The 27119-nt window shown below is 48.4% G+C and overlaps 1 protein-coding gene across 1 annotated transcript in view; it reads left to right on the top strand.

Moving 5' to 3' along the window:
* Window positions 1-27119, top strand: part of LOC149338825 (uncharacterized) — a 58676-nt gene that overhangs the window by 19227 nt on the left and 12330 nt on the right. The window contains exons 2-5 of the mRNA XM_089550809.1: window positions 8619-8639; window positions 10697-10880; window positions 11430-11723; window positions 16650-16750. Of these exons, the coding sequence (XP_089406935.1) occupies window positions 8619-8639; window positions 10697-10880; window positions 11430-11723; window positions 16650-16750 (600 nt within the window). The remainder of the gene's footprint in view (window positions 1-8618; window positions 8640-10696; window positions 10881-11429; window positions 11724-16649; window positions 16751-27119) is intronic.

Raw genomic sequence — 27119 nt, 5'->3', positions numbered from 1 at the left:
GTCTGGGCAGAACCCTGCAATTTCTATTTTCGAGGGCAATGAAGTTCTACAACCTACGCTTAGCAGCATGCAGCGGAACAAATTTTGTGGTAGGCGAACGACTCCTAGAGGTTGAATATGCACGGTGATAAGCCAAGCCGACAAAACCGTTCTGCTTTGAACATCGCTTACTAACTACCTTGTGCAGGACCGAGGTGCGCGGCGAGTGCGCGATGAACTTTTGCTATGGCTACTTGAGGGCTAGTCCTTTACATCTGCGTAGAAACTGATGTAACAGATGAACACAGGCAAACGCGGCAATATATATGCCTACGAAAATTTCAAATGCACAGGCAACGTAAGTGACTTGAAAGCTGAATGTGATCGTTCACAAACAAACATTATCTTTGGTAACAACCATAGGTTGGTGTGACCAAGCGCCTAAGTTACCTTTGACTGAAGTAATGAAGCAGAATACGCCGGAAGGTGCCAAACAGTAGGAATGTGTAATATGTAGACAAAGAACACGAACTTTGGTTCATTTTGCACCGAAGCAAGAGGTGTGATCGAATCGAATGGCCGTTTGTTTCACTGACAATCCCACGCTTGGCACACGTGAATTCTTTCAGAAATGAGAACCAGAACTACCGTACTGTTTTATTGTTCCTTAGCTCAGAAGGAGCTACAAGCTGTTTTTTCATAAGCAAATACTTATACACAAAGTAAAGTTCGCTAGGAAAAAGTGGCGTATTTGTTTAAAACCTTTTTGTAAAATTTTGCCAAATGTGTCTGCGATGTCATGCGGAGCCGGATCGCACCACATCTGTAATACTGTCTTGGCTCCAACTTGGTTAGCGTGGAAAGCAAAACGACGAAAACCAGAGCACAGTAAGCCAATATTTCGTGCAGCCGAAGTTTACGCCTCTCTTAAAAACTGACAACTAAACATGATAAGAAAATGCACAATAAAATATCGAACTTGACCTTATACTAAATGAAGCGCATGATTTTCTGTATTTTGAAACAAACCCCCGTCGTCTATGACATTTACCGCGTTAAGCAGTTGTTTATTCGGTGTTTGGGTGTTTATTAGAGCTGCTAGATCATGTCGTTTTTTTTTAATCTTCAATGCCTGTGGTAAAAACCAGAACAAACGGTTTTCTCCAGAGTTTCCTGTTTATGTCCCAGCTTCTCAGCGTTAGGTGTAAAAACAAAGGTTACGGTAAGTGCGTCATTACTACTATAGGTTTAGTTGTTGTTTCGGTGATCAACACTCATGTGTCTGCGTGCAATGACATCAATTGCGCATATTACAGGTCCTCACAACATATCGGCCTACGCTGTGAACCCTTTTAGAGCTTTTCTTTCTTGGCAGCCCTCAAAGCCTGTGGAAATCTTCAGAGTAAGTAAAAATCTTCAGAGTAAATCTTCAGAGTAATCTTCAGAGAGAGAGTGCTTATCTCGATAATTTAGCTGCATAGATCATATGCTGGGCGATGCTATACAACTTAATATACTGGCTCCAGAATGAATTGTCAAAGACTACTTCAACCGCCACTCTAATTATTAACACCTAAATGTGTTGCAGCTAAGCCTCAGACAAACAAAGCATGCTATATTTTAGCCGTTAAGGAAACTACTCTGTAATAATCTTCAGTTTGAAAGGGGGTTCGCGTACTAGTGACCTCAGCTATACAGTTCACCAAACAGCTGAGCGGACGGCTGCAAAATCAGTCAGTCTACACAGCCAGAGAGCTGGAGCCGCGCGCGCCGGCACACTTCGTCGTCAACTTCTTCGTCTGCCATCGAGGCAACCTGAGCCGCATTCATAATAGTTCAGGCGCGTTAATTGTAATTCACTACAATGGCCCCGGGATGGAAGAGGAGCCATCCTGGCGACCTATGGTGCTGGCAAGAGGAGCGGGTCGTAATAAGTCTTGAGGCGACTGACATGGACAAGCTCACGGCCGCGACGACGCAAGTCCGAAGAGGGTGTAAGCGGCTCTACAATATAATTAACAGGGGATGTTGATTCGACGACGCGGTAAGGGCCATGATGTTCTCTGCGAAATTTCGAAGACTGTCCTGGTGTAGTGGAGGGGACCCAAAGCCAAACTAATGAACCTGGAGAGAAAGCGTGCGCGGTTTGATGGGCATCGTGTTCATGCTTTCGGCGACCTTGGGAGTCCGAGGTGAAAGAACGGGCCAGTTGGCGACATTCCTCGGCGTGCTTGGCGAGTTCGGAAAGGGGCGTGCATTCGGAGGCGTCCGGAGTGTACGGCAAAACCGTGTCCATTGTGGAGGACGGCTCACGGCCATACAACAGGTAGAAAGGGGAAAATCCGGTGGTTGACTGGGTGGCGGTATTGTATGCGTACGTCACAAAAGGCAGCACAGAGTCCCAGTTAGACTGATCTGACGAGACGTACATGGTGAGCATATCGCCGAGAGTGCGATTAAAGCGCTCAGTCAGCCCGTTAGTTTGTGGGTGGTAGGCAGTGGTGGTCCGATGAATGATGCGACACTCTCTGAGGAGGGCTTCCACCACGTCCGAAAGAAAGACACGGCCTCGATCACTGAGCAACTCGCGCGGCGCACCATGGCGGAGAACAAAATTGTGCAGCAGGAAGTGGGCAACGTCACGAGCAGTGGCAGCGGGTAGTGCGGCGGTCTCTGCATATCGGGTTAGGTGGTCGGCGCCAACAATTATCCAGCGGTTCCCAGATAACGTGTAGGGCAGCGGGCCGTAGAGGTTGACGCCAACACGATCGAATGGGCGAGCCGGGCACGGCAATGGCTGGAAGGGGCCGCTCGTACGTGGCGCGGGAGACTTGCGTCGCTGACAGGCGATGCAGGAGCGGACGATTTGGCGAATGTACCCTTACATGCCCCGCCAATAATAACGCTGAGATATTCTTTGAAACGTCTTCAACACACCGGCGTGGGCACATTGTGGGTCAGCGTGAAACGAGGCACAGATCTCAGAACGTAAATGGCGAAGTATCGCGAGGAGCCACCGTCGACCATCTTGCGTGTAGTTACGGCGGTAGAGCAGGCCATCACGGAACGCAAAATGTGGTGCCTGGCGGCGTAGAGTGCGCGAAGGCACAGCAGTGTGAGCGTTGGTCACGACGTCGATGATCGACGCAAGCCACGGGTCTTTGCGCTGTTCCGCAAGCATATCAGAGGCGGTAAGAGGCGAGAGGACGGGTTCAGGCAAGGATGAGCATGCAGCGGCGGTGGGCAGAGGAGATCGAGAGAGAGCGTCGGCGTCCATGTGCCTACGGCCAGAGCGACATACAACGCGGATGTCGAACTCCTGAAGGCGGAGAGCCCACCTGGCGAGGCGGCCGGCCGGGTCTTTAAGAGACGACAACCAGCAAAGCGCGTGATGGTCCGTGACGACATCAAACTGGCGGCCGTACAGATAGGGTCGAAATTGCATGAGTGCCCAGGCGATCGCTAAACATTCCTTCTCCGTAACGGAATAGTTGCATTCAGCCTTGCTGAGCACCCGACTCGCATACGCCACGACGTATTCCTCATAACCATCTTTCCGCTCAGTCAGGACAGCTCCGAGGCCGACGCCACTTGCATCAGTATGCACCTCGGTAGGGGCTCTCGGATCGTAGTGGCGAAGTATGGGCGGCGAGGTAAGAAGACGGCGCAGTGTGGTGAACGCGTCTTCGCATTCGGGGGACCAAGCGGACAGGTGGTTGTCTGTTCCAAGCAGTTTCGTGAGTGGCGCAATGATCGACGCAAAATTGCGGGCGAAGCGCCGAAAATAGGAGCACAGACCGATAAAGCTCCGAAGCTGCTTCATTGTTGTCGGCTTGGGAAACTCCGCAACAGCGCGAAGTTTGGCCGGGTCGGGGAGAACGCCTTCCTTAGATACAATGTGACCCAAGATGGTTAGCTGCCGGGCGCCGAAGTGGCACTTCTTCAGATTAAGCTGTAGGCCGGCGTCGGTGAGGCAAGTCAGAACCTGCTGCAGGCGCGTGAGGTGAGTGGAAAAATCTACCGAAAAGACAACGATATCTTCCAAGTAACAGAGGCACGTATGCCACTTCAGCTTCCGTAAGACGTTATCCATCATTCTTTCGAATGTAGCTGGCGCGTTGCACAGGCCGAATGGCATAACGGTGAACTCGTAAAGGCCGTCGGGGGTAACGAATGCGGTCTTCTCACGGTCAGCGGCAGCCATCGGGACCTGCCAGTAGCCCGAACGCAAGTCAAGAGAGGAGAAGTATTCGGCGCCTTGGAGACAGTCAAGAGCGTCATCGATGCGGGGAAGCGGATAATTGTCTTTGTGGGTAATTTTGTTCAGTCGCCGGTAATCGACACAAAATCTGATAGAACCGTCTTTCTTCTTGACCAGCACCACCGGAGAAGACCAAGGGCTGTGAGAGGGACGGATGACGCCACGGTGCAGCATGTCTTCAACGTGCTCACTTATCACTTGACGCTCAGCCGCAGACACGCGATAGGGGCGCTGCCGAAAAGGCGGCTGGGAGCCGGTCTCAATGCGATGAGCCACGGTTGATGTACGGCCTAAAGGCTGATGGGCTGAATCGAAAGCGAAGCGGAAAGTGTGGAGAAGGGCTGAAAGCTGCTGACGGTAGGTGGACGGAAGAGTATCGTCGATGGCGGCGCGGAAAAGTTCGTCAGGCTCAGGTTCAGTAGCGAGCTCGGAATGCATGGCGTTTAGAGAGGGACCGCTGGCTGCCTCGTGGACATTAAGGGCAAAGAGAAGGCAGACAGGTTGAATGCAGCCAGGGGACTCACCAGGTAGCAGGGTAAGGGCACACGAGGATGGATTGTAGAGCAGCATCTTCGTAACACCCCGCCGAACATCGAGGACAGCAGAAGGTAGCGGCAGGTTCTTCCGGCGTACAAAGGAAGCAGACGGCGTAAATAAAACGGTGTCATCCGACGCGGCACGGCACGACAGGGAAACAAGGGCAGATGCTCCCGGCGCTACTTCAACATCTTCAGCGATAGTGACCTTGAGAGGCAAGGGGGCAGAGGTTTCAGTAGTAAGCTCGTCAAACAAAGGGGAAAATTCAACTTCAGCGCGGGCGCAATCGATGACGGCGTTGTTGTGTGACAGAAAGTCCCACCCGAGAATTATGTCATGTGAGCATGAGGACAGCACCAACAATTCGACTGAATACAATATATCGTCAATGATGACTCGCGCTGTGCACGAGGCGAGAGGGGCAATGCACTGTTCACTAGCGGTGCGGAGCGAGAGACCCGTAAATGGCGTCGTGACTTTGCGCAAGCGGCGGCAGAGTTTTTCGTGAATCACTGATACTGAGGCACCCGTGTCGATAAGCGCATGTACCGGCAGTCCGTCAACGATGACCTAAAGAACGTGGCGTGGGGAAAACGGAGGCCTTGAGCTTTTCGAACAGCGCGCAGTTCTTGCCTCCGGAACTGCGGATCTTAGTTTCCCTCTTCAGCGGAGGGAGGGCGACGGCGCATTGGTGACAGTGAGCGACGGCGCGGTGATGGAGAACGTCGGGTCTCGTAAGCACGACGGTCGGGGGCGTACGCGTCTAGCGGCGAGGATGGAGAAGCCGAATAAAACATCTGGGATGGATGCACAGGGGTTGAGATGGTTGGCGATGCCACCATGCGACGGCGATAGTGGCGGGCGACATGTCCCGCGTACCCACAGGAGTAACAGATGGGTCGGTTATCGGATGTACGCCAAGGGTTGTAAAGCCGCTGCGGAGACGGCGAAGAAACCGGGGCTGGTCGTAGAGACGGGGCGGGGCGCAGGACGGGCTGACGAGGTGGAACAGTCAGGGGCACGGAGCGCGCCGCTGCTTCTGCGTAGGTCATCCGGGCGGGTATAGGAGATGGTTGGGAAAACTGAGCCTCGGCGTAGGTTAAGGGAGCAACCGAAGGGACTGGATGTGCAGTAGGAATAGCCTCGGCAACTTCATGGCGGATGACCTCCTGCAATGGCGCCACCAGAGGAGTCGCAGCGTCGTGACTGGAGGGCATCAACGAGAGCTGACGCGCGACTTCCTCCCGAACAAACTGCTTTATCTGCGGTGACAGTTGCGCCGGGTCGGTGTCAGATGTGAGGGAAGCAAGCGATTCCTGCTGCGAGAGCGGAGAACGGGTGAGGATGCGTCGCTTCCGAAGTTCGTCAAAGTTCTGGCAATGAGTAATGACGTCGGCGACTGTGGTGGGATTGCGTGCCAGAAGCATCTGGAACGCATCGTCGTCGATTCCTTTCAAAATGTTCTCAATCTTGGCGCGCTCAGACATAGAGGCATCAACTCGTGTGCACAGGTTCACAACGTCCTCTATGTAGCTGGTGAAATTTTCACCAGGCAGCTGCGCCCGACTTCGCAGGCGTTGTTCCGCGCGCAGCTTGCGCACCGCAGGCCTGCCAAATACATCAGAAAAATTGGACTTGAAAGCTGACCACGTGGGGATGTCGGATTCGTGGTTTCTGAACCACAGGTTCGCAACGTCCGAAAGGTAGAAGATGACGTTGTTGAGTTTGAGTGCATCGTCCCACTTGTTATGGGTGCTCACCCGTTCGTACGATGCCAGCCAATCCTCGACGTCATCGTCGCCGGTGCCACTGAAGAAAGCGGGGTCACGCTGCCGCAGCGCTCCAGCGCACAGAACGGTCGGGGTGGGTGGTGCAGGACTAAGCACGGAGTCCTTAGGCATTGTGAGCGGCGGGAGAAGACGGCTGCGAAGGTCCAGGGCGTCAGACGACCGCAACCTCCACCAAATGAAAGGGGGTTCGCGTACTAGTGACCTCAGCTATACAGTTCACCAAACAGCTGAGCGGACGGCAGCAAAATCACAGTCAGTCTACACAGCCAGAGAGCTGGAGCCGCGCGCGCCGGCACACTTCGTCGTCAACTTCTTCGTCTGCCATCGAGGCAACCTGAGGCGCATTCATAATAGTTCAGGCGCGTTAATTGTAATTCACTACAAATTATTTTTTCTAAGCAAAGATTACAAGTGCTAAAAGCGCAATAATTCTTGGCGTTCGTTCCGAAAGTGTTATATTATTGACTACAGATGCCCGTATATTCGCAAGAAAATTAGAAAGCAATTAAGAAAATATATCAGAAAATAGTAAAGCTACATCTTTGTGATGAATACAGAGTTTTGTATAACGCACTTTTTTTCTCTAAACTGCGAACTGTGTGGTTTATCGTCCGAAAGCGAGATACCGGCTATCAAGGACGCTGTAGACGAGAGCTTCGGATTAATACAGACCGCCTGGAGTTCCCTCACGAGAGTTGATATCGTACACTTTTTGTACTTGGCCTCCAATGAGATAGGACTGCCGCCGGCGGCAGCGAACACACGACTTTGGAATCAGCAGTCGAGCAGGAAACCCACTGATCAACTGCGAATCAATTTACGATGCTCTAGTGTGGATAACAACTGCTGTTCATAACTACGAAAATTGATTGTGTCAGAGAAAACACTTCTAGGTTATTCCACGGCAAACCATGTCATCTGCGTAGAATAAATTTATTTCAATGACGTCCAATATTTTCAGCCACTCCGATAGAATATTACAAGCTTTTACTAACAAAAATATGTAGATCGCCTGCATAGTATATACGTAACCTATAATATATACAGCAGCTTGCATCAAGGTACTAGCTGTGTAAACAGCTCGCAAGAATGCTCAATGCAAGCACTACGGCCGACATAGATTACATTTTCGCATCCGCACTTCTTCGATATTAGTATACAGACTGGATATTCACTAAAATACATTTTGTATTTGTTACGCCTAGTTTCTTTCGGGAACGGTGAATATCCAGTATTATTTTGTACAATCATTAATTCATATATGCTGTGGAAGCTGTGATATTCGGTCGTCGCGTATGTATGCACGTCTGCACGTGCATACATACCACTACGTACGCTTCAAGTGTGCAAAGAATATACGTGGATGACTCATTTTTTCACATTTATATAATAAATAAGTCACTCAGAAATTGAAAATGAGAAAAATCAGAGAAATGAGAAAGACGTCTTATTCTACGTCTCATGTGCCCAGATTTATTATCCGATGCGCCGGCAGACTTCTGCCGAATATTTCTCTAGTTTTGTTATGTACGCTTTACACTGTGCGTCCAGTTTGCTACCCGGGGCAGGAGCCCCAGCTAGGCCTTGAGCCTCTGGCTTCTGTTCAAATTTATATGCAGAAAGAAATAAAGAGAAAGAAAGGAATAAGTAATATGAAATGAAGTTCTGCGAAACTAACAAAAAATGGTAGCTTGTTTGTACTACTGAGGCGAAATTTGTGTTCCCTAGATCATCACTTTATGCTTAGTTGTATCACTGGTCAACCTCAGCGGCAACATGAACTGAGCGATAATGTACTTGGTACAGCAGGAATGTTGCAATCATATAAAGCCGCTTGAGGTTTTAAGACGGCATGAGCATGCTTTCAACGGCAGTCTGTATTGCCAGCCAAACTACTACACAGTTTATATGCAGAAATTTTAGCACTTGAACTGAAAATAAGGTGTTTCTTTTCCAGAACTGAACAATTATACTATGCGCACTTAGTCTGGGGCGAAAACGAGGGATTTTGAAGATGGTTTAATGCATATTCACCTTCTCTTCTTTTTCAGGTGACAGTCTTCGTAGATGATGTAAGTACTTCATGAGCATTCTCTAATACACGGCGAGGTTGCAAGCAGTGATGCTACAACTGCCATTTACAACAAAGAGAACTTCGACGTTGAGTACTGGTTGCACCATAAAGTTTTCTTTTCTTTTTTACTTCGTGTGCTTCATACATTATCGCAACACTAACGTACCTGATATAGCATGAACGCGCGCATGCCAGCAAAAGTACGAGCTCATTATGAACGCACTGAATAGTCTGTGTTAATACGATAGATTCGAAGAGTAATTAGATAACATAACAAAAGCTATATGCATCAAACGTAAGCTTTCCACGACCATATATAAACAGGAGGTTTAAAATATTTTGACACAGTTTTTGAACACTTATGGCTTCCTTCATTGTTTACACGACGATTTTATTACACGCAAAGAAAACCCTATCAATAAACAAAGCTCATCACGGAGAGAAAAAGCACTACCATATTGCCAATTCCAGACATTTGACCATCCGAAAAGAGGAAATGCCGAATATGCTCATGTATCAAAGTACAGAGGCTATCTCGGCGATGATAGAGACATGATACTCTCGCTTAATTTTGACTGTCACTCAATTTTCGACCCTAAAGACAACTGGTCAGAACTGGTGAAAAAAAAAAGCAACTTCAATGAAGACACTTTTACCGCTAACTGCACAACTAATGGCGGTGCCAACGAGTGTTCGCCTGTGGAGGTTGGTCCTGCAAACTAGCCTCGTTTCAATACACAGTTTTGTAAGTGAAGTAGCAAATAATTAGCACGCGCTCAAGCTCACAAAGAGAGTTGTTTTTTTATTGTTGTGGTTTAGGAACTATGCAGAGAGCAATAAACAGCCTTCGAGGAAGCACAAAACCAGTTTGCCTTTTTGAGAAACATCAGCCACACGAACTCCCGGCCAAATGCGCTAATCGGTTGTTTGAGCGAATATATGAAAGTTGGCAGTGGTTTAGCTCTGGTTAAACGTGGAGGATAGCGAAAGCAACGAGGGGAGCGAGAGAGAGAGGCGATGGAGAGCGCGTGGGAGCGGCGGCGGCCCCGGCTAGCTAGCTATGCTCCGCTACTGTGCATGCTCAACTGGTGAGCGCGGCGGCGGCACCTCTGAGTCACCCGCGCAGCGACGGCGGCGGCGCGCCCACTGTGTGCCGTCCTTGCGAATGCACACCATGGCCTTGCAAGAAAACGGCAAGGGCGAGCCTCTATTAGAGAATGGTCTAGCCTGGAAAGGAGCAACCCGCTGATTGAATTACAGCTATGGTTCACACTAAGAAACCATGATAATTACAGCGCCATGGTCTCAGGGAAAAGACATTTCATAACTCAGAGGACAAGACATAGGGCAAGATAAATGTGCATACTGTGCGCACGTAAGAACATGACGACAAGCAGTCGTTCAGACACCCAAGGGAACGAAAAAAGCACGCTGCATTGATACTCCTGCCTTATAACAATTCGGAGTACCGGATACACATCAATGTCAGAGTGTGAAATACTTCTATGAGTGTGTTCTTGGTGAAAGAAAACTTATACCGAATTACAAAGAGCAAAAAATAATCTAAATCACTCTCCTCAAATGAACGTGAAACAGCGCATAGACACAGGAGTTCTCGATGCGCGATTTGCGTACAACTTTTCATGCTTTTAGCTGCGTGAACCACTTTTACAGTTAAGTTTGTTGGGCCGTACGCTGTGCCTCAAACTTTCTCTTGATCTATTGGTGTCGGTGCCTGCGTCATTTTGCATAGTAAAGTGAAAGTCCTACGTTCACACTCTATGTAGGTGGCATGATCTGCAGCAGCCAAAGCGAAGAGATACTAAAAACCCAAGTCTTAGATTCTTTTTTTTATTTTCGAAGTAAACGCAATGCATGCAGAGTTTTGTGGCTCAGTAGCTTGTCCAAAATTGGTCCAAAGAATTGAGAACGCAAGCAAATATGAGATCTAAGTATGGAACAGTAGTCTCAACGCGTCAAACATAAGAGGGCGACAGTATGCGCGGTTGCGTCAAAACTCTTACAGTGTTGTGGGTTTCTTCTACTTTTGTTTAGGGCGTCGAACCTCAACGTGCCCATACTACTCTGTGTTTTCAAGGAAATAACAGGGTGACCTCGAGGCACAGCGTTCTCATACCTAACTTAGAGCCATGGAAGTACTACGTGGTAAACCTCGCAAGTTGTACAGAAGAATACTGCTGTGATGCTGGGAATACAACGTTCAGCACGCCGCCAGATAGTAAGCACGTCCAGTATACCCTTTGCAGGTTAGAAGAACCTGGAAAGTCCTTCTATGCGACATACTTATATGGAAGCGGTCAGTCTCCATGTTTCTTAAATTTTTAAAACCAAATCCGGCTCTCCGCCAAAGCGCCACTAGGCGGAATAGCACTTGTTGCACATCCAACAAGTTGAAAATATGGGCGCGTGGTATAGATGAAATTTCGATGTAGTGCGCCTAATTTCTTGAACTATAGAGCCAAAAAAGTTTCACCGTTTTAGCTTGCTCATGAAACACCATTTCTGTTAGGCTTGTTTTTTTTTTTGGAGACTATGAATTTGTAAATAAAAACTGCAATATCCGCATGAGGCGCACATATCAACAAAATAAAATTATAATGTTTAGGCGCTCAAGTCAATGGGAATTGCCGTTTTATTTAGCCGGGTACCTTAGAAGTCTATGCACAGTCAATACTTCGTTCTTTGGAAACTTGCTTTTTATTACCAGCTCTTAAAATCACCTTCATCTCGGTATCCCTTTTCCACCCAACCCTTCTATTCTACAAAGCTGTTCCAGCTCCCTTGTTCACAAGTGTAAAAGGCACAGGACCAAACTCAATCAAAGTGGCATGGGAGTTCCCTCAACATGACCTCCGTCTCTTGGATGGCTTTCGGATAGTGTACGGTGCAGAAAACAACGCCTCATGGTTCATTGTTTACACGAAGGAAAACAACCTGACGCTGCACAGCCTCACTCCTGAAACCAAATTCGAATTTGAGGTGGCAGCTCAGTACAAGGACACCGACGGAAGACCAGTGCTGGGGCAGAAAGGAACAGCGTCCGCCACTACGTGGACTAAGCGTGAGTTCTGTGTCACGTTGCTTCAAAACCCGCTCTCTTTACAGCGCGACACTCGGTCAGGCACGTAACAAGCATGCCCCAGGGGTGGCTTTGGCTACGATTTTAATGGTCACCGTATTTTGACGAGTTCATGGTTTATCAGAAGAAGCAAGCTCAGCACTATGTATTAGACTATCCGTAAAAGAGTGCCAACGAGTTATTGAACGATGTGTTCTGGGGAGTTGCAGCGTTATGTTGAGTTTTAAATGGGGGCGCTGCGCACATTCTGTTCTTTTGCCCCAATTGAACTGCTGCTGAACTGCGTCTCAGTCTAGTGCTTTGTGCGCTTCAAATCGATTGATGAAAGGCACGATCACTCTTAATAAATCACCAAAGTGTCTCGAAGCAAAGCGCGATTGTCTTCACGAAACGTCAGTGTGCACACAGAAGATACACGCCAAATTGATTTTGTAAATAACAGGTGTCCTTCTATTTATTTCTTTGTGACCGAGGCTCAAAGCAGAAGAGTTTCAACTTCGTCTGCTATGAAAATGTATGTTCGACAACCTCATATTCCAGAACCTTGCGACAAAGCCTGTCTCGCAGTAGTGCTTGGGTATATGGTTAAGTAGCAACGGCTCCTAGTTCGGCAACGGATCCACTAGTGCGGTGTTAGCGGAAAGAGCAACTGAACCCACTTATGTACTACTAAGAACTGAATCCTCCTTTATAGTGCAGGGCATAGGTGCAAACTGTTCTTTCATAGGACAGATATTAAAACAGAATACAAATCTGGACGCAAACGTTATCAGGCAGATTAAAGGCTACTGTTTAGCCGTATCTCTAGTAATGCTGTTCGTTTCAGTGCAGCGAGTGTAAAGCGTAAGATAATCGGCAGCTGGAGCGGCAGAGCCGACACGCGGTGCGATAAGAAAAAGTGCAAACTATTCGAACCCTGAACGGCGCTTGCTTGCTCTATCCGGCGTTAGCAACCGATATTTTACTAACAATAAACCACGTTTTATCTTGGCGGAGCACCATTCCGGGCTCCAAAAGGTGGCGCTATTCGGTCTCACACCGCATGTCGGTTGTGCCGCTACAGAAAACTGTGATCATGTTATAGTATTTGTTGGGGGAGCGCAAATTCAAGGGCAACAACGCGGATGTAATTAGGCGATTCCAGGCAACAACTGAGCAAGTGGCGAAATTGATTAGCAGGGTGTCAAACCACTTAAAGAATGGACTTGACAGAACGAAACCATAAAGTTAATAATGACTTTTATTGTGAGCAGGATCGCTTACGCAACATCATATCTGAAATGGAAGAAAAGTGCGATGAAGCAGCTAGATGTCATAATACGCAAACATAAAAGAGCACTTGAGGGCTCGGTCAGCGCAAGAATTAACAGACACGTTACTACACATAGGCTTTCACATTACGGCAGATGAAATTACTGAAGGCCTTTCGATATCGCATAGGATACAGATGTTTGGAAGCAGAATAGGAAGGGGCGCATTCGGTAGAATAATCCAACCCAACTACTGAGGACTGGGAGGCGATGCAGTCCAGCCAATATTCGAAAGAAGAGCTTTTGCTGGTGAACCGGGCAAGAGCGGCGACAAATACAATGGGCTCCTGGAATGAGGGCCCACGCAACTACTCTATGGAAAAAACGCTTCTCCCTCTCTCAGCTGCCGATCATCTTTCTGCTTACAGGAGTTGCAATTTGTTGTACCACTCCTGATAGAACTTCGTTTCTTTTTGAAAACCTTGAGTGAAACGCTACCTGACATTTTACTATTACAATGAGTGCTGAATAATTACTTTCATAAATGATGATAAACGAGAGGTCTATAATCGAAAAAATAAAAGCGAAAATTCAGATAGAAAAGCAATGCCGGCGAAGAAATGCAGCATAGATCGAGAGTGCAGCTTGCCGGAAATCAGGTTACTCTTTCTTGTTAAGATTTGAGATTCCTAAAAGACTTAGGAATGTCTGCATAGGGTGGCAGCGGGGAAAAAGGGCACTCAGTCCCAGTCTAGTGCTCGAAGCCGAGCATGTGTCGACTGGTATTTAATGTCACGTGAAATTCAACCTCGTCCTGAATGTTAATCGGGACTCAATAGTAGCTGCTCATAAAGTGGCTCACGCAGAGGTTGTCGACGACTGTCTTCTGCAATATTCAGTTTCTGTACACGGCAAAGTGAGTACGCGATTTCACCGCTGCCATGCCAGTAGTCAGCCTGACTCGCGCGGGACCTGGCTTTGCGCTATGTTCGTGTCCCGAACACTTGCCCTCAACAAAATTAAGAGTTTGATGCGCAACTTCCAACAGGCTCCCTACTTGCCGTACCCTAAATTTTTAATCTTCAATCATGAGTGTAGAACGTGGTGGTCCTACTGCAATGAGGCGTACTCGAATATGGACATAAAAGAAGTCGTGCATGCTGTTTCTGTTCATTGGTTAGCGTACCTTCAGAGCCATGCTTACGGAGTGCGTTCCTACAGATTACCTAAGATTGGAGGAGTTAGCCGCCTGCTATTAATTAATATTATTACTCGGCGGCAAGCGAAAGGATTAGACGGTGTGAAGCTGTAATAAAATATTATTTATTGGCTGCGGGCCAAGCGCAAGCGCTTCGTCCCGCGCCGCAGCCCGCTTCATCTTCTTTTACGTAGCGATTTATGGTTCACACTCAAACTGACGCAAAGATTTTTATGAAGGACTACATTCAAAGCTTTAGACTGATCAAATATCACATCACCAAGCTGGCCATTCTTATTTAGAGGTGGTGCGACAGCAGGTGTGAATTCGATGAAGTTCCAGTTTTCAAACCCACGAGGAAACGCTGTTCACGCAAAACTAAATTGTTGGTGGTCTTGTATGGAAGAGTTTCCTTATGAAATACCTTGAGGAATATGCAGCTTATAGAAATTATTAAAATTAAGAGGTAACTTCTAAAGAATTTCATATTGCCGGATTTGAAAACGGCCACAACATGATCCTAATTCCGCTCAGTTGTTCTTCGCAAATTGGAATAGCAGTACCACGAGCGGCTGAGGATGTGAATCAAGAAATTGTTAAACACAAAAAGAGGGTGTTATGTGCTGTAAACCCGAAGCAAAACATCTATTCCCAAATCCATGCTGTATTTCAGTAGAAAATTAGGTTCCCTGAAGAGCATTAAAAATTATCATCTTCCGCCTGACTACACCGGCTGTATGGCAAAGGCCCCTCTCATGCCTCTCTAATTAACCCTGTTTATTGAAAGCTGCGGCCACCATATTCCCGCAAGCTTCTTAACCTCATCCGCCCGCCTATCTTTCTTCAACGCCCTGCTACATTTGACTTCTCTTGGAACCCACACCGCTACCCTTAAGGAACATCAGTTATCTTGCCTTCGCTCTACATGCCCTGCCCAAGCCCATTTTTTCCTCTTGATTTCAACTAGGATGTCATGAACGCGCGTTTGTTCAGTCACCCACTCTGCCCGCCTATTTGAAAATATTGGAATTTAATATAGCCTAGAGGGTCCTCAGAGTAATGGGCAAATTTGATAACATGTATGCCGTTCTCATCCACGACACTGCATAAGTCATTTTACCTGTCCTGCGAATTACCCCGCGCCCAAGGCGTCACGAAAGAAAGGCAGTAGGTCTCGGCTATTACACACTCGGCCAAAAGCAGCGCACGCATCACCATGGCAATCTCATGTTTTAAACACGGCTGCTTACGAAGGGAACGTGTATGCGATATTTTACGCGCCCCGGCGGAAAAATCACCGCCTACAGTTAGTTCTTCGCCAGTGCATTTCAAGACGGCGCCATGGTGTCTAGTTACCTAAAGGACAAATACCATTCAGCTCTAGCTACCGCCACTGAGTGAGAGGGCGGCGGCAGCATTCCTGCCCAGAGGCTTTGAACGCAGACAGCTACCCTCGTTGCCTGCGCTTCCTCTTACTTTGCTTGCCATGTAAAGTGCCTCGTAATCTTCGGAGAGGTACGGGGATAAGACGCCTTCAGAACATTGTCCGCCCAGGTCTGGAATATCTACAGAATCGCTATAGACCCTGGAATTTTTTTCTTTCGAATGCTCTCAAGAACTTTCCACTCCGTGAACTTTTGGAGGGCATCATAGGCGTCATAACTTGGTTTCTCTTGCTTCATGTCTCCGCGCGAAGACACACTACCTCTTTACGTGCGACCACTGTTAGATATTCATACTATCACATATGCGGCGCGGTTGTGGACTCCGTAGAACCATGTCACGACTGGAGGAGAACTGTATGTGTGTGTGTGTGTGTAGGGAGGGGGGAATGGAAGGACTTTTCCAAAAATAAAAACTTAGAAGGTCTGGACACTGGCCTACTGAGGCGGTCACATCCTTTTTGGGGGATATCATTGACTCTCGTTTTCGCGCGCGCCCGCCATTTCTCGCTTTAACACATACGCACGTAAGTTAGGGAAGCCCCGGTGGCAGCACTCCGGGCGTATGAACATGCACACCACGCACACTTAACCCCTTGGAAGCTGCGACGCCGGATGAACTGTGGGGATGGGAGCGTCGGAGTGCGCAAATAGAGGAGACCAACTCTGTACTTTTTCTCAGAGTAGACTTATTCGCAATAAGGATACGGACTCCGCTCTCTCCGCGTAGCTAAGAATTGCGGCTCCCTGCATACTGTATCAGAGGCGAGGACTCGGCTCCCAAAACTTTAAGCAAAGCCAAAGCCAGACATTCCTTAGCCACCGTATATGTTTTGGTGTCGTTATCGCCTTAATGGTTTCTCGCCTACTCTTGTACTGATGTGGTATGCTGAAAGATCCTATTAGCAAGTTTGGACTTGCTGTTGATATTTTGACTGCAGAGAATAGAGAAGAGGAAATTTTTAAAAATGGGTTCTCACTGTAGTTGTAGTAAGAACAACTCTCTCATTGCATGCAGTTCCGGTTGTTGAAATCGAGTATGAAATCGACATTCCTGACGACATTGGAACCAACCTGGTGTCCTGGAGATGCATTAATAGCAGTGTGGATTACTTCCAGGTAAGACCAAATGGGGAGACTGAGGAACAGGTACCACCTTCCGTATATGAGATGTGTTTTAAGAAGTGCGAGCTGGATCCCACTTACACTGTGAAGTATTTACACCGACTTGCTCTTTGTTTGCAAGCCTATTTGTTTACGCGGAAGGCTTCCTTTTAGAAGTAGGCATCATGTGTGGCTCTAGCATCTGTTTTTTCAAGTGTTTTTCTATGCGTCGTCATTAAAGTTTGGTTCCCGAAAAGTTGATTTTTAAATAGACACAATAAAAAAGCAGGCCTAATTATTACTACTTATTTCGAGCCTGATTTCAATAAAACACAAAAATGAAAATAAAAAATAATAAAAGGTGGTACACACGTGTGGTAAACAGCCAGTGGCCGTTGTCTGAAGGAAGTCACAATGTCGGCGGTGCTTTTATTGTCGCGAATCGGTGAGTCTCAGCTTCAGCACAGTTTATTATTTTTTTCAGTCATGTCTCTTATTTGAACTGAGCGGCAGAAAAAAATGGTAGATTTTTAAATGGTTTGGTCTGGCTTATGGGGTTTAACGCACCAAAGCGACACAGGCTATGGGAAGCCGTAGTGAAGGACTCCGGAAATTTCGACCGCCTGGGTTCTGTAATGTCCGCTGACATCGCACAGTACACCGGCCTCTAGAATTTCGCCTACATCGAAATTCGACTGCTGCAACCGGGATCGAACTCGCGTCTTTCGGGCAGCAGTCGAGCGCCATAACCATTGAGCCATCGCGGAGGCAGGTTTCCGGTTCAATTTTCTGAAGAATTAACGCGTGTTTCGTTACCGAAGAAACATCAACAGACAACAATAGCCTTAATTTGATTTTTACAAAGAAAAAAATGAATGGGCGGTGCTCAGGCTCCGGTTATTACGCTCAAGTAAAAAATAACCGATTAAATATGTTCCAAAGCGGAGAAGGAAAAAATAAAAACCATGAAAACAACATTATTTTGGACATAAGCCCACATCCTATGGGGGAATGATCTCACCATACTAAACACTCAAATAAAGCATGAAAGTATCTTGCGCCTGAAATCCTGTTTCATAGCCTACAATATTCAAGCTTTGCTCCGATCTACAGCCCAGCCTAGACGGAATCTAAGTATGCATTGGGCGGGCATTACTAATGAAATCTGCCTTTGTTGAGGCCAGTGTCATGAAGTCGAAAAAGGTAACCGTTGAGAACAGACTATGAAAATTGTGGGCAATGTTCAAACGACACCCTGAAGATGGGGAGGTTAAAATTCCTGGATTTGCAGCACATTCCAACCAACGAAGAAGCTCCGCTTGGAACGGTGAATGTGACGACTGGAATCCGGTTCGAATTTGAAGAATTCGCAATTCTCCATATCTTTCTCTCTCTCGCTCTCAACTGGAGAGACTACTCTCGACTTTACACTCTTCCGACTCCAGCATGCAGATTAATGTGCACCCCACAGGATATTAAAGGTGAGAACGCAAGTGCTGGAGTCTCTGATATCGCCCTCGTGCAGCATTGCGGAATTACCCAGGGTATGGCAGGGAGGGCTTCAAAACGTTGCTTTTAAATCGCCGAATGCTTCCACAAAGAGCCAAAGTAGGGGTGAGAATTCTGCTGCTATTAGAAGACAGCGTCATTCGAGGTGATCGTGCGCTGGCTTGGAAAGAAGCAGTTGGCACATTTTGTATCTGAAAACAACTCCGTTTGCTCACCGGAATACAATTTTATTTCTTAGAAGTAACCTGTGCCTGAAGTAAGGAAGGAAGGAAGGGAAAACTTTATTTACACTAATGGTTTTTCCTGCGGTTTGGGGAATCTTCAGAGACGTCTTGGTTCTACCCCCAGGAGCCTTCTCTGTCGAAGTCGTCCGCCTCTAATCAGTGGTCGGTTGCCCTCAGTGCAGGGCTCCGCTGGCCACTGCCGCCCGCTGAGCTCGCTGTACCAGACCTTGTTGGTCTTCACAGCGGTCGCTGGAGAGCAGGGTCGCCCACTGCTCCGCACTCGGGTTTTGTATTTTGGGGACCACGTCTATGTTTTGGAAGGCCCATGTGATGTGGTATAGAGTAGGTTTTTCGTCGCACCAGAGACATTTGTTGATATATAGCGTAGGGTGCATTTTGTTTAGTATATGTAGGTTTGGGAAAGAGCCTGTTTGTAATTGTCTCCAAGTGACAGCTTCCTCTCTGCTGAGAGATTTTTGCGGTGGGGAATATCGCATTCTTCTGCCTCTATAGTTTTGTAGTATGGCCGAGTATTCCCTTGGTGCTGGCGCAAGTTCCGCGGTCTCGTCGGAAGCTCGGAATGTAATGTATCCTCGAGCTATCCTGTCGGCCTCTCGGTTCCCTGGCACCCCCGTGTGCCCCGGTACCCACAAAATTTTGTGTCGGATCTTGTCGTTTTGTTCTTCCTGGTTTTTAATTCTGTCGCTCGCTGCGAGGAGTATACGGAGCGCGTGACGACCTATCCTGCATTCATGTAATTTCGGCAGGCTGTTTGAGAGTCCGTGAGTATTGTTAGTGACCGCCCGGTTCTGTAGCCCTCCGCCACCGCTAGAGCAACGGCTACTTCCTCGGACTCTGCAGACGCACTGGTCATTCCTCGGACTCCAGAGACGCACTGGTCATTTCGCGTAAAGACGAATCGACCGCCGCCGCTACAGCAATTTTGGTATCTCCTCCTCTCCAAGACGCGTCTGTATACACGGTCGTGGCTTGAGGAGCGTATGTTTTCTCGATGAATTCGGCCCTCGCTTCTCTTCTGCCTCGATGGAGGTTGGGATCCATGTTTTTTGGTATTGGCGCTACCTTGAGGGTCTTGCGAAGCTCGTCGGGGATCGTTGCCGTCCTCGACATTTCTCGCATCTGCTCGCGGTATCCGAGCCTCTGCAGGAGCGCTCTTCCTGTCGTTGTTTGCAACAGCCTGAGTTTTTGCGACTCAATCTGCGCCTCTCGTAGCTCCTCAAAGGTGTTATGTAATCCCAGGGCCATGAGTTTTTCTGTAGACGTGTTGCGTGGTAGTTGGAGCGCTGTCTTATACGTTTTGCGTAGCAGGGCATCCGCTTATTGTATTTCATTTTTGTTGAGGCACTGGTAGGGTAGGCTGTACGTGATTCGACTAACTACTAGGCTTCTGACTAGTTTTAGTGTGTCCTCTTCACGCATGCCATGTCGCCTGTTGGTGATGCGGGTGATCATGCGTGCGACTTGTAGCGTTGTTGCTTTCAGTAGGGTAAAAGTGTGAGTACTGCGCTGGTTGGATTGAACCCACATGCCCAGAAGTCTTATTGTTGTCTTTTCGGGTATGGCCGTCCCTTCTAGTAGACGTTGAGTTTTAGGTCCTCGTTGGTTGGGACGGTCCGGTTTTGCTTGCCTCTCCAGACTTTCAGCAGTTCCGATTTCTCGGTCGAGCATGCGAGTCCTCTTTCTGCGAGGTATTGCTCTACACAAGAGGCCGCTTGCTGTAGCCTTTCTTCCTTCTCTCCGAAACAGCCCGTGTTTGTCCAGACTATTATATCGTCAGCATACATTGCATGCCTGATGTCTTCGATGTTCTCTAGTTTTCGAGCTAGGCCTATCATAGCTATGTTGAAGAGTAGGGGTGAGATAACTGACCCTTGGGGTGTTCCCTTGTTTGGAGTGCGAATTTTGTCCGATCGAAGGTCTCCTATGCCGATGGTGGCAGTTCTATCGGACAGGAAGGCTTTGACGAAGCCGTGGATTCTGCGTCCACAATCCAGGTTGTCTAGGCCCGTAAGGATCCCTTCGTGGCTGACGTTATCGAATGCCCCCTTGATGTCCAGGGCCATTATGACATTTTCTCCCGTCCGAGGTACGTTTCGCAGGACATCTTCTTGTATTTGGAGGAGAAAGTCCTGCGTCGAGAGCTTCGCTCTGAAGCCGAAAATGGTATGTGGTACACCGTCGTTGTCTTCCATGTAATTTTGCAGTCTGAAAGTTACAACCCGTTCGTAAATCTTGCCAAGGCACGACGTGAGTGATATGGGCCTGAGGTTTTCAATTTGTAGCTTTTTACCAGGTTTAGGTATCATTATTAATTCGGCGTGTTTCCAATCTTCGGGAACCGTCTCCGCCTCCCAATGTTTGTTAAGAAAGGTGACGAGCTCTTGTATGAGGTCGTCGCTCAGGTTGTGGATTAGGGCGTTGTCGATTCTGTCCGCTCCGGCTGCCGTGTTTCTGGTGGTGTTTCTTATGGCCGCGTAAACCTCTTCCACAGTTATGGGGCGGTCGAGTTTCTCGTTTTCGGCTCCTCGATACGTTCCTTGTTATCGCGAGGGGTTGTTATCGCCGAAACATTTTTCTCGTGCCTTCTCCAGTAGGGCGATGTCTGATCCCTCAAAGGAGTGGATGAACCTGTGGATGGCTTTATTGTTTTCTGATTTTATTTTGGTCGGATCGATTAGTGCTCTTAAGAGATTCCAGGTTCTGGCCGTGCCTAGAGTTCCCCTAAGTGAGTAGCTAAGTTGTTCCCAATTTTGTTTCGCGAGTTGCATCGCGTATTCTTCCGCCTTTGCCGTAATTTCTGCTATCTTTAGTTTTAGTTTCCTGTTGTGCTTTTGCTTCCGTCATCTTTTGGTGAGACTGTGTCTCGCTTCCCATAGTCTGAAGAGGTGGGCGTCTACTTCGGGCGTTGCTGTCGTTCTCCTTAGACTTTTTGTGCATCGTTGTCGCGTTTCTCTCAGCATGCCGCTCCATTCCTCCAGTGATTGGATACCGCCTTCAGATTTGTTGCAAGCCCCGCGAAACGCGTTCCAGTCAGTGATTTTCGCCTGTTCTATCTGGCGTTTTATGGTGTCGGATGCTATTCGTGTCCGGAGGATAAAGTGATCGCTGCCTAGATTTTCCATCATGTTTTCCTACTGTGACTCCCTGCTGTCCCTTACGAAGGTGAGGTCTGGGCATGTGTCCGTGCTCACACTATTCCCGATTCACGTGGGGGTCGCAGGATCTGTGATTAGACTGCAGCCAAAGTATTCCGCTACTTCCACTAATGTTCTTCCCTTGATGTCTTGTTTCTGGTATCCCCAACTCCTGTCCATGACGTTGAAATCTCCTACGATGATGAGTGCATTTTCTTTGGCCAGCTTGTGCGCTCCATAAAAGAGTTCGAAGAGTTTGGCTTTTCTTTGTCTCGGCGGGCTGTACACGTTCAGTAAGAACGTGCTGCGTCCCTTTCGCTTTTTCGGAATACGTTTAACAAGCGCGTGTTCAATGTCGGTGTCGGCGATGGTATCGTGCCTGATGGCGGTAATAGTTTTGCTGACTAGGACGGCCGCTTTGCCTTCGTTTTGACTCTCGTAAACCTCGTACCCTTGTAAGGTCGGCTTGATTCCAGTCTCTTGGAGCGCAATTACATCAGGAGGTGTGAGTTGTGTGTTTATATATTGTTTTAAGAGGGCCTGCTTTTTGCGGTAGCCTCTGCACTTCCATTGCCAAATATCTAAGTATTCTTGTTCTTGCGGATACGTATTGATCATGTTTACGCGTTACTGCTGTTGCCTTGTTCGCTTGCGAAAGCTGTTAGCGCTGGACGGTTGTACGTCCTTTCCCTAATGTTTTCGGTATGTTTTTGTTTTCGAAAAGCGCTTCTGATCTCTGAGATCTGCCCTTGGAATTGTACTTGCATCTGTTGCATTTGCGATTAGATCTGCTGCATCATATCCTGCACCATCTGCTGCATCATCTGTTGCATTCGTGTTTCAAGGCCTCCTTCGTTCGATGCCTCTGGTTGTCGTTTTGGAAGGGCTCTAGTCGTGTCGAGTTCCCGCTGTTGTTCCTTTAGTGCTTTTGTGAGTTCCTCAACTTTGCGTTCGAGCTCGTTTTGTTTGATTCGAGCGAGTTCTAGCTCGCGTCTGTGCGCATCGCTCTTCGCGTCTTTCGGTTCTGTGACGCGACTGTCTTTGTTGTTTGTGTTGTTTATGTCACTACCCTTTCCTACCGAGTGCGAAGCAGTGGTAGAATCCCAGCTCACCTTGCCGCCGCTTGTCTGGGAAAGCTTCTTCGTTTTCTTTTTCTCTTGCTGCTCCCCCTCCTGTGGGCCCGCTGGTGGTAGAGGCGGGAAGGAGTTGGACCTCGATCGGCTCCTCGGTGTCTCTCCCTCTGAGCTGAGCCATCGCTTGAGTGGTCGCCCGCGTTGGTCGCTCCGTCCTCTTCCTCCTGTGGGTTTTGGCCTCGCTTTTTTCAAACTCTCTCGGCACTCCTTAGATCCGGCCCGGTGTGCCTCGCCACAGATTATGCACTTGGGCGCGCACTCGTGGTCGTCGGGCGGGTTTGAAACTCCGCACAGTCCGCACACAATAATGTTCGGTGTGGGGCAGACGTCGGAGCGGTGTCCTTGCTGGAAGCAGACGTAACACACTTGCCTAGTGGGGCGGTACTGGTAGCATGGTACTTCTCCTCCGTAATATACGACGAATTTCGGCAAGACCGGGCCGTCGAACGTGAGCACTGCCGTCTTGGATTTTCCGAGCATCCTTGCCTGAAGTATGGTCACTCCTTGAGTTCTGACTCGTGAGTGTGCTTTGAGTTCTTCAGGAGGGGTACCTGGGTCTACACTGTGGATCACGCCGCGCAGGACGTCTTCCGGTGCTGCCACTTAAGCGTTTACATCATAAGTCTTTCCGTCGAATTTGAGACGGGTAATGTGCCGCACTAGCTGAGCCGATTGCTCGTGCGGGGTGCTAACGATAATGATACTGGATCCGGTGCGAAGCCTTACAAGTAGGTCCTCGTCCTTGCATTGCTGGCCGCACGCCATGACAATGGCGCGCGCTACTCGGTGGGTGGTGAGGGACTTCACCATGAGTCCTTTCTTTGGTCGCATAATGATCTTGTAGTCGCTTCTGGGGAGTGGCGGCATTCTTCGCCTAGGCCTGGTATGCTCCCTTGATCCATTGTTGTTGCAGCCGGTCACATCACCCGGTAATTTTCCATCGTGAGGTTTGGCGGCCGGGCCGGTTCCAGTGCCTTTGCGTTCTTTTCGCCTTTGAAGTTTTCTTTGGCGCTTGGATTGTGAAAGCTCCCAGCTGGCATCGTTGTTGTACCCGGCTGGCTTCGACGCTGAGTCGTACGGGATCTCGTCCTCACTTCCCAAGTCGGCGTCTCCGAAGTAGTCTTCATCCATCTCTTGGAATTTGTTGAGAAGGACGTTTGGTGATTGTAGTGGCACATCGTTGTCTTGGCTGGGCCCCGCCATTTGGTCTGTCGTTGAAACGGCGTCGATGCTAGGCGTCGGCGTCGTCGACAAGGTTAGCGGCCCATGCTCTCACGATGTCGAGCTGTGTGGCCCGTTAGGGTTAGCGGGCCGGCGCCTGCTTTATAACTTTCAAGTCCGGTAGAAAGCCGAAAACTGGTCCTACCGCTTGAAATTTCTATCCTGGGGATCTAGCACTTGATATCTTTCCGTTCCGAAGAAAATCCGGTGGCGAGAATGATTCGGTCCGGTCGAATTTGGTCAAAATGTGCGGAACCGATGCGACGCGCGTCCGCTTGCTTGAACCGCCGTGTAGCGTCCCCTGTGCCTGAAACAAAAAATTCAGGGGGGCACTTTGTTAACCTAAAGTGCGGTGAGGCGAAAGCCTTAAGCGCGGTGTTGCTGCTTGTTTCACTGATGCGTTGTAAAGATGTTGCGCTTCGCCTTTAAGAGTGAAACGCGACAGCGTCTTGCAGCGCTGTCAGGGAGTCCACAGAACGCCATCGCCCGTTCGGTTCTACGCCTTGCTCGTCGGTAAATTGGATTTTGAGGAAAGGAAATGTATCTGTCTCTCATATCTCGGTGGACACCTGAACCTCGCCGTAACGGGAAGGAGGATGGGACTGAACGAACACACCGTATTCACTAGACGCGTCTTTGCTCATCGCAAACCATCGAGCTGGCATGTCGGAGTCCTTCAGGTTGTTGGAAGTTCGTTTTTCACTAGAATACCTGTATAACGTTCCCAAAAAGAAGCTGTATAAGTTTGGTTTATTGGGGTTTAACGTCCCAAAGCAACTGAGGCTATGAAGAACGCCGTAGTGAAGGGCTCCGGAAATTTCGACCACCTGGGGTTCTTTAACGTGCAGTGACATCGCACAGTACACGGGCCTCTAGAATTTCTCCTCCAAAGAAATTCTAGCCGCCGCGGCCGGGATCGAACCCGCGTCTTTCGGGTCAGCAGCCGAGTATAAGGATCTGGTTGATATTATGATGCCACCACCTTTGTATCGTGCACCTTACCGTGAAGGCCCAGGCCAGGATACTTTAAAACGGGTGAAAAAGATGCCGCTCCGGCCGACAGTGAAAACATTCTTTTTCAAATTGCACTCTAATACACTACCCGTTAAAACCTGGCTCCATGAAAAAGGAATCTTTGTCCCATGGACAACAAATTGCCTGTTATGTAAGCAGCCGGAGACATGTTTTCCTAGAATGCTGGGACGCCGTATTTTTCTGAGAAGTCCTGCAGAGAACCATCAAGAAAAAACTACCACTGCACCCTTATGGTATCAGATTTCTACCAGTTGATCGCAAAGAGGTACCCTATGACTTATTAATGCTTCTTGGCCTCCACAGCTTGTGTAAAACGCGATTGCAAGTAAGGCATGCGGATATAAACACTCGTAGTACACGTGAGAACTTTGTTGAAAGTGCTGTTTATCTGCGGGAATGTTACCAGGCGCAGCGTGACCCACCCCAGTGGGTAACACTACTAGATGATCTCGTGAAACTTAAGAAATTTTAACTTCACCCGTATCAGCTCAAGTGTAGTTGAAGTGTTCTTATTATTTTCATGTCAATCTCGAAAATAAAGAAAAAAAAGCTGGCATGGCGGAGTGGTTAGCATGCTCGTCTCGCAGTCTGGAGACCGGGCTTCGATTCCCGAACTGGACCAATTTCCTACTCGGTTTTATTTATTTACCTTGCCTGATTATAAAGGTTAATTAGGTTAATTGGGTAATTAGACAAATAACTAAACTCAGTCTCACTCACTTGGAGCATCACTATACGATCTCTTTAATTGGTTGCATGGTGTTACTAGTCAATGTAGAATTGGCTCCGTTTGAAATTCGCGCACTCTGACGTCACTAACGTTTCGAGCGTGACATTTCTGTCGGAAACTCCTGCTTACAACGATGAGGCATTAAAGGCTTCCGCCTTAAAATGCAAAGTCCCTGAGGCATGGCGCACAGAAAGTATATGAACTTGTATCGAGTCGCTAAACAGCAGAGAACAAATAGCAGACCAGAGGAGTGCACTTATGTTCACTGAAATGTAGATGTATAATCTTTCCTCGAGCCCATAAGAGATGTGGTGGTGGTGGTGAAAAACTTTAATCAAAGAGAGCTTGAGGGTAAAAAAAAACCCTGCTGCATGGTCGGTATCCTTAGTCCGGGACACCGCATGACGAGGCCCCGTCTCGCGCCCGCTTGACCAGAGCCCTTTGGGACTCCAGTGTGGAGCAGTTGAGGAGGGCAGTCTCCCATGCCTCTCGGGTGGGGGTGGGGGAGGGGGGAAGGTGAGGATTCTGAGTACATGCCCACACCATGTGAAAGATATCGCAGATCTCTCCACAGTGCGGGCAGCGCCCATCTGTGTTCAGATCGAAGTGAATATCCATCTGTCCTCCTCCACAGTGCGGGCAGCGCCCATCTGTGTTCAGATCGAAGTGAATATCCATCTGTCCTCGCTTCGGCGAGCGTGGCTTCAGCCGCTGATCTGTTGGTTTCAGCAGCGTCCGCTCCGGCGGACGCAGTTGTTGCTGCGGCGCGCGTCTTTTCTTTCCTTTTTCTCTTTCCTCTGATCTTTCAACTCTCCTCTATCAGCACGTGGCAGCGGTGGTGGCTCGGCTCGAGCCAGTAGGCAGGTCCATGCAATTTTAAGGCGAAAGCCTTTAATGTCTCATCGTTGTAAGCAGCATTTGTCGACAGAAAATGTCACCCTTTTCAATTGGTCGAAACGGCCGCGACGTCACAGTGCGCGAATTTCAAACGGGGCCAATTGTACTTTGGCTAGTCACCATGCAACGAATTGAAGGGATCGTATAGTTATGCTCCAAGTAAGTGGGACTGAGCTTAGTTAATTGCTTAATTACCAAATTAGCCTAATTAACTTTTCTAGTCAGGCCATATAAATAAATAAAACCGAGTAAGAAATTGGTCGAGCTCAGGAATCGAACATCGGTCTTCGGCGTGCGAGACGAGCATGCTATCCACTCTGCCATGCCAGCTCGATGGTTTGGAATGAACAAAGGCACGTCTAATGAATGCGGTGTGTCCGCTCACTCCCATCCTCCTCCCTTCACTTCCGGCGAGGTTTAGGTTCCACAGAGATATGAGAGACAGATACATTTCCTTTCCTCAAAAACCAATTTACCGAC

Source organism: Amblyomma mixtum, chromosome 6 (genome assembly GCF_055824585.1).
Source record: "Amblyomma mixtum isolate Tamu chromosome 6, ASM5582458v1, whole genome shotgun sequence".
Classification (NCBI taxonomy): Eukaryota; Metazoa; Arthropoda; class Arachnida; order Ixodida; family Ixodidae; genus Amblyomma; species Amblyomma mixtum.
Note: the sequence above shows the minus strand (reverse complement) of the source record. Positions and strands in the feature narration are given on the sequence as shown.